Consider the following 14,996-nt stretch of genomic DNA (forward strand, 5'->3'; position numbering starts at 1 on the left):
CCAACTGTGGGAAGACTGATAAATACATTTCTCAATGTTGAGTTCTATTTTATTAAGTATTTGACATAATAATGAATAAATAACAAAATATCGTAATACAAACAGTATAACAATATAATATAAACATTGTGTTGTAACATGACGTTAATTTCTCATCATAATTTATATTTATATTGATCCTTATTTTTTATGGCGTACCTAAGTATATCATGTACATGCCTAAGTAAGGTATAATATTTTTTTTAATTAGTTAAAGATCATTTGAACTTTGTAGGTTTTCGACGAGCACGTTTCATTGGCCATGACCAACTTTTAATTTAGTTCAAGAAACTCACGATGTATGCAATTTGTTTTATTTGAAACAGTTATAAAGTATGGAATAAAGTAAATAATACAACGTCACGTCGTTTGTAATTTAGTAACGCGTACTATGATTAAAATAAAATCTATAAGTATAAACGTTATTAATGGTAAAATAATTTGGTAACTATGCGCCAAATTGTACCTAATGATAGTTTTTAACAAACCTCTTCAAAATAATAAGGTTTAGCTTAGGCTTATCTATTTTTCCTTCCGGATCCGAGGTACCAGCTGCCTATTACCATAAAATACATGAAATCAGAATGGCCACTGATAACAAATTACACTGGAAGTATTGTAGTATAATATCTGGATATTATGTCATACTATGAACATAAAACCATGACTAAATATTATTATTATTAAATATTAATTAGCTATGTACAAAACGGTTGGCCATTTTTTTTAGTCCCCGTTACCACATTTTCTAATAGATAGAAAATTTCTATAAGCTAGAATCACGATGTAGAGAAGACATATCTCTAATCTCTATAAAGAAGATCATCTCTATATTGTGTACAATACATAGCATTTTTGATCAAAAAGATCTCTGATAACAAATTACGTGGGATGAATATGTAACGAACAATCTAAAAACATAACAGGAGAGACAGATCGATTTTGATTACATTCCAGAGTGACCATTCTGATTTTAATTATTCTGCGCTACTACCTACCAAGACGAATATAACATTATAATATTTTCATGTAATTGTGTCCTTCGACCTCCGTTAAATCGGATGGCAATCGAAAGCGGAATTATTCTGACTAACTAATCCGTTTTTTTTTGTGTGATTAGAAAATGAATAAAGCGGCTAAGAGTAATTTTCCGGCTTTACAAGGTCTTCATATCGTTGACACGGTCCGCACGTACAATGGCCAGTGGCTAATCTGGCATTTGTAACAATATTAAAATTTTTCAATTTGCCAATGCATAATAATAATAGTTACACCTAATAGTAACGGACTATTATAGTTGCGGTATTTATTAATACCGACAACAACATTCAATTTTTATTTGCCGCTTCAGTAATCGCAATATTGCAGGTATTAATGTTTTGGGCTCGGGAAATCACTTGCCTGAACCCAAGGACTTCGGTTCAGGTGCAAACTGGTTGTCCCCTCTTCTTTTCTAATCATCCGCCGTTCACATAATAATATTATTGTTTGGTCTCTGCTCACCGGCCACCGCTACTATACTCTATAGACTTTTAGTTTTAATCAGTTCGCATCATTTGCAGCAGCAACACTGTGGTAAGTACGTACCAAGTACAATATTGTTGTGTTGTTAATAATAGGTTATACTAATGGTAGCTAATTATTATTATACATCGGTTTAATTTTGGTATACTAAGTAACGTTTATTAGATTGTCGATGTGATTTCTATAAATATAATTAATTCGTTTTTATTTTTTAAATTATATGTTTTTACTTTTAAGAAAATTTGAATAAAAGCGTTTTTGGGGATTCTAGGGTCGACATTATTCGTAAATGCTACAATTAAAGTTTTATTATAGAAAAAAAAATAGGTGGCCTGTATCTCAAACATGGATGCTTATGAGCAAATAAAATGTGTGCCTGTGGAATGGAAATAAATGATCCAATACCTTGTTATTTCAATTGGTTTGTTAATACCATTTTAAGTCGTACTTATAAAAAAAAACTTTCTATTTAAAGCACTTTCAAACTTTCAACTTTTTAGAGCATCATATAATTGTTGGGATATCTGGATCCTAATATTCATCTATCTATATTATTCGTTAAAAATAACTCAACAGTTCGAGTATATTGTAAAATCTATTTTGTTCAACCGATCATCTATGATCATTGACTTATATTATTAACCTAACTATTTTGTTAGAAATAATACAATTTTGTTGTCGATTTTTTAACACATCTGTATATAATATCTAATAAATGTGATAATTTCGATAGATATTGAACCATTCCACGCTATCACAATATAATATAGGTTATCGAATAACAAAGAAATAAAATTCAAAATACACTAGTAAATATAATATTGTAATATAATATTAAAATCATGAATTAATAATATGTTTTCATGTCATATGATGATATAAATATAGTTTTTGTAGTTGTTGTATAAAAGTAGGTTAATAAATACCACGATAACAATTTTAAAACAGTTCGGTTTTATCAGTAGATTATATCTTTTGATACTACTGTTATATAAAATATATAATTTGTGTAATCGCTACATTTTTAGCATACTGTTCATAATTTATAATTTATTGGCCATGTATAATTTAATTAGTAATTTTTCAAATGCATCATAAATCTCTTATGATTTGTTTAAACGATGTAGACAATAATCTAATCAATAATACAAATTACAATGTACGTTGTAAAGGTAGTTAGTAGATACCGCGAATTGACACAAAAAATTAAAAATAAACTTTGATTCACTCACACATAGAAACCTAGAAATTGACTACGGTAAAAGTAAAATTTTCCCGTTTTTGGGGGTTTTTCCTTAATAAAAAAATAATTTGACTATACATTTTTGAAAAAATTGTATAATATGTTATAGTTTTATTCTAGATCTACCTTTGGCATAATTTTCAGACCTAAATGCCTAAAGCATTGCTAGAAAAATTGAAATAAAGAAAAAATGCTATCCCTTCTAGGAGAAAGGGTTTATAAAAATGTTTATGGTTTGTCAATGTTCAGACCAATCGATGGTACTAATTCGACTATTTTTAAAAAAAGTTATATAGCATCGTAATTTTAAGTTAAAAAATATGTACATATTTTGAATGATTCTTAATTTTAAAGGGGAAGAAGTGATTTGTTAAAATTTTTGGCCCAGTAATGTACCTTTGAGCTACGATTTCTGATCTATAGAGTTACTACTTGAAGAAATCGTTTCAGCGACTTAAAAGGTAGATCTTCGGCTCCGCATCGAAACTAAAGTATTCATAAAAGTATAGATTTTTTTAAATGTCGAATTAGAATATCGTAATAGTCAAAGGCTGGTGGAAATTAGTTCTTTGACTTTTATCTATTTGAAAGACTATATAGTCTTAACTTTTATCTATGTTCGCTATAGGTTTTTACTTGCTAATAAAAATAAATAACACTAGCAGTTTTTTCGATCTGACTTCTCGGTTAAGGCATTCACACAGCACACTGTTAAAAATGCATATAGAAACTTGTACCAGTGTGTTAGCTATTGACTAAAGTAATAATACATTACTGTTCGTAGTATTTACATTATTATTCGTAAATACAATTTATACCAAATACCAATGTTATTGCAAAAGACAAATTTAAAAATTAAATAAATCTTACAGCACTGTTATATCAGTGGCTTTCAAATTTACATGTAAAAATAACATTATAATATTATTTAAAACGCATTTGTCGACGTGTTTTGTATTCTTTGAGCACTTGTTATGTTTCTATTTTACTGTTTCGTCACTTTTAAAGAAATAATCTCAGAAAACGTTAACAAATTTATTGTGATTTCGGCCGTGGTGGAATTCGAAATGATTGCATCACTACACATTTGAATAATAATTAAGCTAACATCAGTTTTCGTAATTTGTAATTTCCACACACAATCCTTAACCGTGTTGTACAAATTACCAACTCTCATTGACCTTCTGTTAAAAAAAATATGTGTGATTATGTATACCTATGTATATATAAATGTAATACTTGGTAGAATGTTTATTTTTTTATTTGACTAGCGTCCGTCGTTTTAAAACTACATTATTTTTTTTTCTTGACAGTTCTTATTGTTCCACTTGATCGTTATTATGAATATAAAATACTATACCGGAAAGTGTAGCAGTTTACAGTCAAAGCGATACAGCCTCAGGGCACCATACGAAATCTTCTACCGAGACCTTGTGACGGTTTACACAGGATATATATATAATTAATAACAATAATCATAATTGTCCGCTTTAGTCGACGTTTCACGCTTCCTATGCGAAACTCAATAGTAGCTCCTTTCTTATTGAAACCAAGCGTTTAAATCTCCTAAACTTCTAAATAATTTATTTTTTGAAGGTCCTCGTCGTACTGTCAAAATTATATTTCACGCGTTTAATATAATTTAGAGTGGTATAGTCGAACAGCCCTTGAAGATTTCAATTTTGATAACTTTCAAATTGATTTTTCATATAACGATACCAACACCACGACACGATGTTACTGTTAATTTATTATTACCACACGATCGTATCTTTATTTATTTCTCGTTCACCTTAAAACTATATAAATTATTATACTTTTATCGATGATTTTCTTATTTAATTATGTTTATGTGTAAAACTCAGTATCTAACAATAAAATAAGGTCACTATTAGCTATGCAAAATACCCAAGTTCAATTGTAATTTGTAAGTACTTAAATACAAATAATATACGTATGTCACAATTTTTTCGTTATTGTGAAATTTACGTTTGAATTTCAGGTACTATAAATTATTTGATTTTAATGCGTCATATTACAAACTTGTAGGGATCAGACAAGGATCTAAAAAATATAAATTATAAATCTGAAAAAGCTAGTAAATATTTGGTTTCTGAAGAATGAATTTGATTCCGATTTATACTCTTCTGTTAAAATAAAATAAATAATGATAAAAATAAAATACAATAAAATTGTAGTATTCAAGTCTTTTTTACAGCTTAAATCCATATTTTAAGCCATTCCTGTTGATGTGTTGATGAGTATTGATCAAAATATTGACAATGAATAATTATATCTGTGTATAATATTAACATTAATATATTTTATGGCTTGGTATAAGTTCAAGTCTTGCGTAACATTTTTAAAAATCAGTTCTATTGTTATTTTATAATAAGAGATAAGGAAGTATGACAAGAAGTGGTGAAACGTTTATGGAAGTGGGTGGCCATAAAATATAATCATTATGGTCATTATGGTTTCTGCTTAAAGAGGAGAAAAAATATTTTGAAAATTGTTTTATTACTATCATACTAAATTACAAATACGTACGACCTGCATAATATTATAGAACAGTTAGTATAAACTAACATTATAGTTTTAGCTTAATAAATTAAGATTCAGTGAAAAACTGCTAATACCCTAATTGTTAACAAATATATAGTGTTACGTCCTACTAAAAAAAAATATTACACAATCAAAAATGTGAAAAACATTTTTTTTATCGAGTCATGTGAAATATAATTTTTAATATTATATTCAAACTAAAATATGTTTGTTAAAAGATTGGTAGAGGGAATTCAAGTATACCCTTGTACCATTCTGTGTGATCCGTAGTTGATCATCCTACTACTTGTAAGGACCGTACTGTCTTACTCGAAAAGAGTTAATCCGATTCTATTGAAGAGTTCAGATGTTAGTCAAAATGAGACAAACGTGTGCGCAATGATAGTTATCCTATATTGTAAAAAATTATTTTTAAAAATGCATCTTTCGTTTAATTGTGTTTGCAGGTAAAGATGGCAAGACTTGCGTTGGCAATAATTTTGTTGGGCTGTTGCTCGTTTAGCGTTAGGTCGACTAACGACCGTCTCCGAGAAGTGTTTAGCTGGAAGCAAGTGGACTTCGTTTTCCCCGATCAACAGACCCGACAGGCGGCAATCAACAGTAGGGAGTATGTGCAGGCCAACAACATGCCTTTGGGTTTGGAAGTCTGGAGGGACAAGCTGTTCATCACGGTGCCCAGATGGAAGTCCGGCGTGGCGTCCACTCTAAATTACGTGTCACTCGGATCGTCGGGTAAATTGTTTGAAATTTCCTATAGCATGGCCTAATAATAATAAATAATAATAATAGTAATAAGGTTATTACTTATTATTGTTGCAACTGCGGCTGACCGAAATGACCCACAACCGTGACGGATGTCATGTACAGCATAAACACAGCCGCCGCATGTCCGCTAATAATTCGCACCCACACATGACCTTAGTAATGTGATTTCTCGTCATGGTTTTTTTTATACCAACAAAAACTGTGAAGACGAAATAGCTATTAATCTAGCAACCACTTACCTCACCATTTGATCGGTTTTGAAAGTGAGATCGTATTGGTTTAATGATGTTTTACTTTTTTTTTTTGTCAGTATATTAGGTACGTTATAAGATGAAATTCTTCAAACTAACGATAAATATATAATAATCGATTAGGAACTATACCCGCCTGGTATTTTAGAAGGGGTAAAAAATTAAGAGTTCTCTATTTTTCCTATAAAGTAGACAAAAATCCCATAGTTTTCTAGTTTTATCGAGTCTTATTTTTTTTTTTTACGAAAACCGGTAAAATAATTCATAAAAAAACGAATTAAAACTTTTTCTCTTGAAATATTATTTTCTTATTCTGAGATCAATTTCGGCACTTGTGGTTCAAAAAGACTGCAGCTTTAATATATTATTTATTGTAATTCAATAAATAAAAAAATGAAAGCCCTATAAACAATATTCAAATTGAGGGGAAATAATTATAAATTTTATTTTTAAAAATAACATTGATAATTTGAACATGTATAGATGTATAGATATATAGATTTATTAGATATATAGATCTAATAAATTATGAATATTTAGAACTTTATGTACAAATTTGTTTTTGTACGCAAATATGAGTAGCTATAAAAAAAAATTGCATGACGTTCTTCTGTACCAATACTGCACGTCTATAGTGTTGTATCGATTAAATATTTAGTCTTTTTTTTTTTTTTTTAACAAACGCTATAGCCGTAGGCAACTTATTGTTACAGTAGCACGTTATACATGACAAGCGACGTGTAATATTATGTATGATAAAAGTAATAATTAGCGGTGGTATACTCACGAGGAAAGTGAAAATAACCATGGCGTAACACCAGCAGCTGTCGTTGTGTGTCCGTAACCCAAAGAATCTACGTGCCTCTATAATAAAAACATATGTAGTTGTATACTTGTATCCATATGACACGTCAATCGTCATAATATGAAGTAATGTAATAACGTCTTCTATTCCGCTTGGCAGTCCCCATACGGAGTCCGCATGTAATAAAAAGATAACAACTAATAATACATTTAATTTTGAATTTCATATCCACATTTTTTGATGTTGTTAATGTCAGTGGCGCAATTTCGATGAAAAAACTAAACCTCAACACGACTAGATGAAGCCCATTTATGTGTTACTTCCATGTTATGACGATTTCTGCTAAGAAAGTCATTCCCTCTTCCTTGGATTTTCGCAGACGAACGCTCACCCAACAGAGTGTTTAATATATACCTACCTAAACAAATGTTCACATTTATATAGATTAGTTAATATGCACATTTTCACACAATTTAGATATGCTGTTTTTAAAACATCATGTGTTATAAAATGCTTAGAAATTGAGTATAGTAGTTTGTATTGTGTTGACTACCGGCAGGACTCACCGCTAATGGCTAAATCGTAGATATACCTGTATTATAGTATACTTATACATGTACACTTCGTAGTTTAATATTAGCTGTGGTGCACCTGTTCTTCAATTACTCTTATAGCACTTGTAATGTATTATAATAATATGTAGAAACAGCTGTTTTACCCGTCGATATGCGCGGGCCAGTAATTAAATTTGGTGAAGGTGTTGGTTTCTTTTGCGCTTGGCGGTGTTGAGTTCCGCTACATGTATTTCAAATTTGCGTCTTCTATATACTTATAATACGCATGTAGAACTATTTTGCAATGCACGAAGAACACACACATACTATAATATAGTATATAACGCATTATTGCTGAGAAGAAAACGGCATGTACTTAAGTAAGTAATTTTGAATGTAATTTTATTTAGACCTGGTTGATGGGATGATTGTTATTATTTACTAAATACATAAGACAACAGAGGCGATTTCGGAATAATGTATCAATTCTATTGCTTAACGTCTTTTTAAACACGTTATAATTTTGACCTTAAACTCAAACGTAATAAATACATTTTGTACACACCAATCTTGATAGGCGCGAGAGTAGTTTAGAGTGGCAACAAAACGTTAGAAATATCCCCCCACCCGTTAGGCTTTACCGGATTATTGGGTTTTAGTAAACAATAAATTATCGCTGAATAAGATAATTTTGTTTTGTATATTATTAATTTCCCATGTACACAAGTTCAAATGGTTATCGGTTAATTTGCGGGTTATATAATAGCAGTACCTACGTGTTTTATTCATAATTAACTGCCAACAGGTTTTAAATGTTAATAGTGTGGAAAACCCACGAAACATTGAAAACAACATTACAATTTTTTGATAACAATCGAGTTGTCTTTGAATAAAATTATTCCATAACATTTGTTTTCTCCGTTGAGAAGCTGAGAATTCTAAATAGCCTTATCCCACTTAGTATTTTATATTATACCTAAGTAAAGGGCGATTTTCCCATTTAAATACATCGGAAAATCGCCCGTTTCACTGTCCCACCTTTTATAAGATCGGCCTCATGCTACGTCACTCTAGCACTACTCGTTTTTTTTGTATGTTGACCGTTCCATACTCCTATTATTACTTTACTTATTTCCTTATTATTTATCCGTTTATTAATTTTTATTCGATATTTCTTTAACTATTTTTCGTTGGACCATCTCAAATCATCCTCTGTCTATTATTCTCTAATCTCCCTCTTTATTCTTTCTATAGCGCACCCTATACCTCACTTAATAATTCTAGATCTTATCCTATCTAGTTGGGGTGTATACAACAGGTATACTTTTTTTGTCGGCTAAATGTCTGAAGTCGATTTCTATTCGGTTTATGTTCTATTATATTATAATAATGTAATTCATAATATACTAAATTTCAGATGCGCAAAACCGTTCGCCGAAACTGATACCGTATCCAAAATACGAACAGAATCGTCTGGCGTTCAACTCGACGGAACGCATAGTGTCTGTGTTCAGGATCAACGTGGATCAGTGCGACCGACTGTGGCTGGTGGACACCGGACTGGACGACATTTGGGGCGAGGCCAATCAGGTGCAGACTCCCAAGTTGATGATCTACGATCTGAAAACCGACAAGCTAATTAGGCAATACACATTTAAGGCCGACGACATGAAGCCCGATTCGTTCTTTGCTAACGTGTTGGCCGACACCACCAATAAGACTTGCGGCGACGCGTACGCCTACATACCAGACTTGGGTGCCTATGGGCTAGTAGTGTACAGCTTCGCGACCAACACTTCGTGGAGGGTCAAGCACCATTACTTCCACTTCGACCCGCTGGCCGGCAACTACCACGTGGGCGGCATGAACTTCCAGTGGACCGACGGTATATTCGGCGTGGCCCTATCGCCGGTCAGGGACAACGGTTTCCGGACGCTTTACTTCCACCCGTTGTCCAGCACCAGAGAGTTTTCCGTGTCCACGCGTATCTTGCAAAACGCCAGCATAGCGTCGGACAGTTATTACGAGTACAAGGTGCTCGGGTCCCGAGGGCCGAACACACAGGCCAGCGGGTCGTCGCTGGACGAGGCCACCGGCACGTTGTTCTACACACAGGTGAACAAGGACGGCATTGGCTGCTGGAACTCGTACCGGTGCGCGGACGAGTATTCCGCCGACACTAACGTTCTAGTGGCGTCGGACAGCACCACGATGGAATTCCCCAACGATCTCAAGGTGGACAAAACCGGCACTCTGTGGGTGCTGTCCGACAAGCTGCCCAGGTTTTTATTCAAGGGACTGGACCCCAATGAAATAAACTACAGGATTTTCAACGCCCCCGTTAATGACATAATCAAGAACACGGTCTGCGACGTCGAGTTTTGATTATCAGACAGCAATAAAGTATTATTATCATTTGTATTGGCTGTTGTCGGACGCGTGGAATACGATCCTTTAGTTCCTCATTGTAACACTGTGCACTAAATGTCGTAAATCGATCAACAAGAATATGTTATTATTTAATATATTATTTTCAATAGTGACGTATGGCGATGATAAGTCCCGAAATATTATATTATATGTTTGTCGTGTATTTTTTTATTATTTCACCATATAATACAAATGTTGTGTTTTTTTAAATAATTTTATACTATCAGTCGTTTGCGAATAAAGTAAATATGATTATACAATATACATAACTGTTAAATGCTGTACGCAGATCTAAAAAAAGTGATTAATAAAGTTCATTAAAAACTATAAATGACCATAGATAGGTACACAAATGCGTTTATAATTACGATACGTAAAATTGGAGATTAGTCGCTAGAGCTATAAATTTATACCCGAGTCATATTTTTTTATCGCAACGAAACTTATTTATGACGTTGGTCGAGTGTTTTTGTGTTCTTTAGTCACCAAAGAACCGTCTTCGATACTCTAAAACAACATGTATGCTCAGGTAGCACGTTGTAGTAAAGGAAAGTATGGATGTGAAACTGATGTTTAAAAAGTTATTTTACTGTATGACCAAGTTACCCGAGTACAAGGGTACCAAAGTTTTCAAATTAAAAAAAAAGTGATTTACATTATTTTTAAATTTAGGTTAATCTTAAATTTCGTTTTTTTTTCACTATTTGTGAGTTCTCGACTCAGGCCGTCTTCGTAAAAGACTAATTCGCACTAGTTCCCGGTTTATTTTGTGGTAAAAGTTTATCATACATAAATAAGTTTTCGATTAGCTTAATATTTATAAATTCTATGATGAGCCTAACTTACAAAATATTTGATATACCTACTATTATAGCAGGTTTCAATTATTAATCGATTTTACCTACCGCACTATACCGATTAAACATTATACTCTTATGATAAATTGCCAACAAGAATAAACTAATTATCTATTTAGACACTAGGTTGGTTAGCTAACAATAATATCAATGAGTAGTAGATTTATTAGTAGTTGAGACTATATACAAATAGTGATAAATGAGTGTTTGAAGAATGGTTAGAATCGTATTTTGACAACTGTGGCAATTTAATGATATTGTTCTCTACAAAAAACTTAAAATTAGTATGTATATTATACATGTATAATACTTATACCTATATATTGTATAAGTGTTATACCAGTTTGTTATTGATAAATTTATTTCCACAAACACACAATAAATCTTGTACTGTTAAAGGTTTTAATAGAATTTAGCAGATATTTTTTTAAATATTATTAAGTAACTAATACATCGAGTATATAATATATTACTTACGAAATGTGTCATGCAATAAGTCTCCGTGGCAAATCGCCAATACTCATCGCAGTCAACATACACAACAACATGTTTATAACATACAGTCTAGTGCATATTTTATTGTTGTTTGAATTCGTATAAAATACATAATAATAATATATTATTCAAGTATATTTTATTATTCCTGCCAATTTTATTTACCAGCAACATGGAATCTTCCCTCAATATTATTGTCACAGTGCCGAACAAACAATTTTTGATGAATAAAGGGATTCTAGATATTCAGATCTCATTGCTTATGTACTTGATATTTTAAATGTTAATAAAATATGTTAACATTAAAAAACAATATTTTCGGCGTTTCCCTCGGCTGACTGTTCTCCAACTAGTTGAAAGCACTCAAACTTTGACTTAAAATCACATATTTTCCCATCCAAACGTAATGGGGAAAATATGATACGCATAAATAAAGTTGCATTCACAATTTACTCAGAATACTAACCTGTACAGTATACTGACTATAATAATAATATAATATAAATTCTGCTTGTTATTTCTAGGTTCGAACCGTAACCGGTCTCCGGTTCTGATTCCATATCCTAACTATCAAATGAACCGTTTGCCGAGTCGCCGGGAACGCGCTGTCGATCACATAATCAACACGTACCGAACCAGTGTGGACGTTTGTGACAGACTGTGGGTGATCGACATGGGCATAGCGAACGGCACCTCGTTCGGTGAACCTCAGTTGTTCATATTCGACCTGAACACCGATAGGTTGCTGAGACAATTCACCGTCACCTCGGACCTGCGGCGCTCCGACGGCTCCACTTGGTTCCCGGGTTTGTTGGTCGACGCGGACCGACAGGCGTGCGACCGCGCTTTCGCTTATTTGCCCGATATCGGCTGGGGCATGGTCGTGTACAATTTCCAGACCAACCGGGCCTGGCGCTTGGAACACCATTATTTCTATTTTGATCCGCTGTCCACCATTTTCAACATAAACGGCGTCCGACTCGAGTGGACCGACGGCGTGTTCGGTCTGGCGCTGTCTGAGCGTCACTCGGACGGTTACCGGACCCTCTATTTTAGTGCGTTGGCCAGCACTCGAATGTTCTCGGTCAACACCCGGGTGCTGCAGTCCAACAGCAGCGTGTCGTCCACTTTCGACCAGTACATACACCACGGACACCGGCCGTCCGGCATGCAGGCAGCTTCCATGTCCATGGACACGGCGTCCGGGGCGTTGTTCTACTCGTTAGTCAACCAAGACGCCATCGGCTGCTGGAACCCCAGGCGGTACGATCGGCACTCGACCCAAACCAGCGCCATAGTGGCCCAGGACAGCACTACTCTTGTGTTCCCCGCGGATCTCAAAGTGGACTTTAATTCCAACCTGTGGGTGCTCAGCGACAGGATGCCCGTCTACCGGTTCCAGGTGTACAGGTTCAACGTCAACGACGTAAACTACCGAGTCTTAAGCGCGCCTGTTGCCGAAGTCATCAGGGGTACGGTGTGCGATGGTAATGGCGGTTCTTCCATTGGTAATTCGAATAATCCGGATCAGATCGACAACTACGCATCCGAAGAAACCGCATTCCAGTCGTCGCGACCATCGTCCAACAACAACAATTTCAACAACAACAACGGTGATTCTGAACAAAGCGGATTCCAGTCGTCGCGCAACAGCTCTCGACCGTCATTAGTCAACAACAACAACACCAACAGAGGTTGGTCAACTCCTGGCAGACGCAACTAATTATGTTAATAATTACACAAAAAATGCGTTAACTTTTCATTTTTTAAACAAAATTAATATTTTAATATTATTAACCATTAACATTTATCGAAAAAAGTCATATTTTTATTTGAATTTATACATTTATTTTAATTACGGAACAGTCCGAATATCTAAACGGTATGATGAAATAAACAAATACCTAGAGTATATACCTCGTGATTCTTTAAGTTTATTATAATACTAAATTCTTCAGATTGTTTACACAACATCAAGTCAATGGTAACTGGTGAGTCGAGACCAGCGTTTGACTATTTTTTTTTTACAGCCTGTAGAGAATTGCATATGTATCCTCATTATCATAATTTAATCTTATAAATGCTTAATCCTTCGCATATCACTATTGATCCATCTTTCCCGCCTCTGAAGGCTGAACACTGGTGTGTAAAAGCCAATATCATTGTCAAACTTTATTTATCATAAATAATTTATAATTTTACAATTATATTAAATAAATATGATTCATACGCGTTAGACAAAGTTTAAATGGTCATACTCGTATGCTCTCGCCAATGGTCACATCCCAGGAACTTACACAAAACTCCAGTAAACAAAATGAGACCTCCGATACAAGGTTATATAAAGAACAATCATTATTGTCCAACCAATTATAGTTTCTCAGTTGGCTCAATTAATCGGTATTTAACTAATGACCATAAAGACATTTTTATTATTGACTTAATTGATAAATAAGGTTCCTGTTCAAAAGCTCGGAGGTATATGTTTGTGTTAGGCACTTTATTTTTAATTTTGTAATTATATATTGATGTTGTTAAAGTTTGTGTTTTGTTTACATATTTAAAATGTACACAAACACTATTACTGGCATTTCCCCCCCCCACTTAGAAATATAGAAAAACACCTTAAACGTGTACGCGCCATTTTAAAAATACGACAAGCTATATCTTTTAATGCCTTCTAAATTAAATAGGATATACCATCTAGCACTACAGTCGATAACCAATAAAATATAATACAAATTATATATATTTTTATTTATTCGTATGGTTTGTCGTTACATGTATATATATATATATATAGTATATAGTAATGATAATGAGATAACATATAATAAGATGTATAGTAGATATGAGGGTATGAGTAACAGTAATTAAATATTATTAAGCTAACAGATTAAGATGTTTGGTATCAACGTTGGAGCTTCTTTGTCTGGTGGCGTTTAAGATTAGTTTGAGTTGGGTTGAATTGCGTGTAACCAGGCCAGGAGATCGTTAGAAACGATAGTCTGGCCGCCAAATTTGGTCATGAAACCAAACCGGTTGGTTTAGAGTGTGTTTCTCGAAGTTGGGTTTTTAAGGAGCCACCTTCCCCTGGTCCGTTGTCTAAGTGCTAACAGGTAGACCAAACTTCCGACCCCGACTAATTATTAAAGTGAGGGCCAGCTAGTACCTGGGACCGCTTAGCACGGACTCAATTAAGAGCCGGCGAGCCCCCACCACCACGACAAGGTAAGTTATTTTTGTTGTTTGTATTACTGTTATATAATATACTTGTTAACTCTTAAAAAAAATCTGATAAAATAAATAAATAAATGTTTTAAAATTTAAGTATGATTATTTCATCAATTGAGCATAAATATATGAGTGTCAATTGACTGTTGGTCTTAATATTTTGAATTGACACAAAATAATGAACACATAATATTAAACTAACAATAATTGAAAGAAAAACACGGAGAACATAAT

The 14,996-nt window shown here is 33.5% G+C and overlaps 1 protein-coding gene across 1 annotated transcript; it reads left to right on the plus strand.

Moving 5' to 3' along the window:
- Positions 1-1,495: 1,495 nt before the first annotated feature.
- On the plus strand, positions 1,496-13,442 carry LOC126835860 (uncharacterized). The gene is made up of 4 exons (XM_050568705.1): positions 1,496-1,614; positions 5,818-6,103; positions 9,164-10,126; positions 12,053-13,442. Exons 2-4 carry the CDS (start codon positions 5,824-5,826, stop codon positions 13,249-13,251), a joined length of 2,442 nt encoding a protein of 813 aa, XP_050424662.1. The 5' UTR covers positions 1,496-1,614; positions 5,818-5,823; the 3' UTR covers positions 13,252-13,442.
- Positions 13,443-14,996: the final 1,554 nt, after the last annotated feature.

The sequence above is a fragment of the Adelges cooleyi genome, unplaced genomic scaffold (assembly GCF_023614345.1).
Source record: "Adelges cooleyi isolate 19-005CV unplaced genomic scaffold, UGA_ACOO_1.1 ACOO_flye_CR_arks_rails_tigmint_CR_PRNA_23, whole genome shotgun sequence".
NCBI lineage: Eukaryota > Metazoa > Arthropoda > Insecta > Hemiptera > Adelgidae > Adelges > Adelges cooleyi.